We start from the raw sequence: 3,987 nt of genomic DNA on the forward strand, positions 1-3,987 counted from the left end.
CTATGATGGCTTGAACTCCAGTACAACATGCTGAAATTTTACCTTTAAAAGCTCTGAAGTCAAGCACCGTATATTTTGAGATTATAGTTATAGAGAGTTTTTGGAACTCCACCGATCCAAAAAGTGACCATTTACCAATTTTACGCTTAAGGGACGATCTAGGGTTAGCTTAGCCCAAAAGTCACCTCATAATAATGACGGCCCATATATGCAACATGTTATCAGTGAAAAAATAAAATAAAAATAAGAACGTCTTTTTTACAAGAGACTTTCTTTGACGTATGTCTACAAGTGTCTATAGCTTACATTACATTTCCTAATCATAGCATAGAACTGAGATGATACAAATCGAGACATCTATTAGCTCTCCAGATGCTTCTCTTATTGTTGATCATTTTTGTTTATTAAAAGAAATTGGACCAAATTTAAATTTAGATCCTAAACGTGCCATGTGCTGCAACATTTTTCTTTTATTTAACGCACATGGATCTGCAGCTTTGCCTTTTAATTCAACTCGGATAAACCCCTAATATTCAAAAGAAGTAAAGCTACATCCCTTGTCACTACATCCTCATCCATCTTTTTCTTTTAGCCTTTGCTTATTCACTACATAAAATCGAAACAAAATTGTTTCTTGAAAATACAATCAGTCATCCAAATTCCATCAATTATTCTTGTCCTCCCCACATGCATTCAATTTACTTTTGAACCTTATTTCTCCTTTCTAGTAAATGCAGAGTTATTTAACAAAGAATTACGGAGTACTATTTAACTAGTGTGGGGTGGGAAGAAAAGAGGTGAAGAATCTCTGTATAATTTGGCATCAGAAACTCTAACTTTGCTCATCTTGTCTTCGCACCAATGCAACTGTTCATCATTCAGTTCACTCATTCTCAATACTCTTGACACCACTTTTAAGTCTATTAATCCCATCAATATCTCCATCTCTTCCTCTTCTTTTAATCTTCTTTTCCCCAAGCTGCATTTTCCTGACCGACGTAGATCTTTCACCCTTGACTTTTTCTGCACATCAAAATTATTTTAATTTTCAATTTGTTTTAACAAAAGAGAACAGATAATTAATATAGATATATACTTGCCTTTTTGTTTACTTTCTTGAGTAAGAGGAGAAGACTTGGGTCAGCAGAACCTCTTTTGTTTTTCCTAAACAAAGCTGCTACTAATACTTGGCAACGATTCTTCTTGTCCGCCTTAAGGAAATTCATAAATGTTCTGATTGCTTCTTCCATTATCCGAAGAAATGATTTTGAAGATATTCTCGAGCAAAAATCTTCCTGTCCTTTTTCCTCATCCGAATCTACTCAAAATAAAGTAACAAGCATAACTAAAGATCATTAATTGTCAGTTTGTCACAAAAGTATATTGATATGAAGAATATGTATTCGTAGAAATTCCAAATTTTAAGTGTATTCTTTACACTGCCAAAATTTAAACTCAGAACAAAAAACGGCTTACCTTGATATTCAGGGACTTGAAGCAACTTAGGAGCTAAGCTTCTCATTCTAGCATAAATCTCAGGTCTCTTACCATGTTCGTATGGCTCATTCTCAACATATCTTTGTAAAAGCACTTGAAACTGTTGAAATTGCTGAGCTATATATGCAGGACAGCCTAGGTCCTCTTCACTCCGCGAAGCTCTTAGGCTTTTAAAGTATTTATAATTCCAGCTCAGCGCTTCCCATGCTAAGCATACCTATATGAGTCGTGTGTATTCATGATTTAAATTTGACGGATTAATTAAGTATTTAATACTCGATTCAGTTGAACCTGTTTGACTACATATAGCATCCGCATTTGCTTACTTGTGCTACATAAGCGGCCTCCAATTCGTGATACGGGTTTTGTCGAAAATCGGATGATTTCCTGTTCTTTGTTGCCAGTTTATAGACAATCCTGTCTGATATTGATCTTGGACATGATTGAATGGATCTTAGTGATTCTGAAATTTTGAGTTATGAGCTTCATTAGTCTAAAATAAGAAAACACATGGAAGAAATTAGATATTAATTGGAAAATGACAGTAAAAGATTAATGTGGGTAAATCCAGGGTGTTGCCTAGTGTATGATGAGTGCAAATCTTGGATTCCAGAGTTTAAATCCAAGCAAAAACACGTCTAAGCCTTGTCGGCGAGAGTTACTTAATATTTGTACTGATGTAAAGTAAAAATGGAATAGTCCAAGTGTATGCATGGCCCGACACCATTGTTTTTCTTAAAAAAGAGAAAGGATAAAGCGGGTAAAGTAAAATATTATGTACCTGTTTCGTGGAGTTTTTGTACGCTGATTCTATCTAAAAATAGCATTTCTTCATCATATTTTTGGAAGACAGTGTAAGACTCCCATTTGGGGCAGCTTCTCCTTGAAGAAGAAGAAAATGGATCTTCAGAGTCTTTAATGGAGTTTCTCCATTCAGAGGAGCTCTTAGAAGTGGAGCCAACAGTATAAGAATCCCCATATATTTCATCAATATCATCCTTTTCTTGGAATTGGAATATTTTCTTGCTTTCTAATTTGGATGGTGCATAAACCAAGAAATTTTCCTCTCGACAAAGTAATTTATTACTCTTCTTAACTTTCTTCTCTTTCTTGATTTCCCTGCAACACTTTCCTGTACACATAAGCAAGAAATTAAATATTTGGAAAATTTGCACGAAAACTATTCTTCGGTAACCTGCTTATTGTACACTAGTCACATAGGAGATATTATCCGCACTAGACAAATCCGATGAGACGAGCTCTGACTGAGAAGGTTGCTGGTGAGGAGAATCAATCTCAGGTCTCTCACGTGGAAAACCAATCACCCAACCCTTGCCGGCAATTAAAGCTTTGAACGCCAAGAAATAACCATTTTGTTCTTTAATATGATGAACAAATTAAACATAATACGTACCATGATTAATGTCGTTTGTTTCAGAATCACAATTATAAGAATCCGAATTGAGAACCTTCTCTTCATCATTATCACTATGAACAGATTTTGAAGCTGGTGATTCATAAATTGAGTCTCCTTCATCAGTTTCACAACTTTCTTTTGTACTCTGTTTCGCATAGCTAAAAATCCGGTTTTCTTGAGCAATTCCATTAGGCATGAACACCAATGTTTCACTCTCCTTAAATGTGTCTGCTACAAAATGATTTTCCTCCCCTTTCTCAGCATCATTATGATAATATTCATCTTCTTCGTCCGAAAACTCAGCAAATTCATATCCATTATCTCGATTCCTACAAAAATCCACAAATTTTCGTCACCATATATGAAAATTGAAAAATTCAAATTAAACGAAAAGGAGGGGGAAATTTGAAGTAGTAATAAATATATACCTCCAGAAAAACGGATTTCCACCGAGAAAGTAGAAAAGCTTGGCAAGTAAAATGGAAGTGAAGTAGGAGAAGATAAGGAAGAGTTGAAACGAACTCGAGACATTGTAAAACAACTTTGCAATAATTTCTTCAGAACATTGCATTGTTTTCTGGATGAGAAGCGGCAAAGTTTTTTGAGTTTATTAGCGATCGCTCTTCTTTACTTAGGTAAAGCAAAACAAAGTAGCACTAAGTTTAAAAAGCTAAGGTCCGTCCTTTAATTGCTTTCCCGTATTTCCTTGTTTGTCAAGATGGTCCTTTGCTTTTCCTGTAGAGATTTACTTATATATTCCTTGCGCTTGATTATTTTCTTACCATACTTTAAGCAACGTAGTATCATTTTTTTTTTTTTTGGATTCACTCATAACATAAATATTTTCTAATTAGTGGTGTTTAACCTATTACTAGTGTTAGAACCCGCGTGATGCGTAAATAATTTGACAGAATATTAATCTTATAATATTATGATCTAATATATTATATTATTTTAAGAAATATTAGTTGTTATTTTATTATTTATCGCAGTGTCCAGAAATATAACAAATCTATACAAAATCAAATGATACACATTATATAGTAATCAAATAAATTTATCAATAATATTTT

General features: G+C 34.0%; 1 protein-coding gene across 1 annotated transcript; it reads right to left on the reverse strand.

Moving 5' to 3' along the window:
• Positions 1-338: 338 nt before the first annotated feature.
• LOC107812871 (uncharacterized) lies at positions 339-3,598 on the reverse strand. Its single transcript, XM_016638043.2, has 7 exons — positions 3,343-3,598; positions 2,912-3,243; positions 2,279-2,629; positions 1,824-1,960; positions 1,477-1,714; positions 1,101-1,318; positions 339-1,023 (listed from the first exon to the last, which is right to left on the reverse strand). The coding sequence occupies exons 1-7, from the start codon at positions 3,483-3,485 to the stop codon at positions 769-771; spliced, it is 1,674 nt and encodes a 557-aa protein (XP_016493529.1). The 5' UTR covers positions 3,486-3,598; the 3' UTR covers positions 339-768.
• Positions 3,599-3,987: the final 389 nt, after the last annotated feature.

Source organism: Nicotiana tabacum, chromosome 4, assembly GCF_000715075.1.
Source record: "Nicotiana tabacum cultivar K326 chromosome 4, ASM71507v2, whole genome shotgun sequence".
NCBI lineage: Eukaryota > Viridiplantae > Streptophyta > Magnoliopsida > Solanales > Solanaceae > Nicotiana > Nicotiana tabacum.

Coding starts and splice junctions, on each gene's coding strand:
- LOC107812871 (XM_016638043.2), bottom strand. CDS start 3,485: ATGCAATGTTCTGAAGAAATTATTGCAAAGTTGTTTTACAATGTCTCG. Junction 2,630..2,911: donor AACAAACGACATTAATCATG/GTACGTATTATG, acceptor TTATGTGTACAG/GAAAGTGTTGCAGGGAAATC. Junction 1,319..1,476: donor TCAAGTCCCTGAATATCAAG/GTAAGCCGTTTT, acceptor TATTTTGAGTAG/ATTCGGATGAGGAAAAAGGA.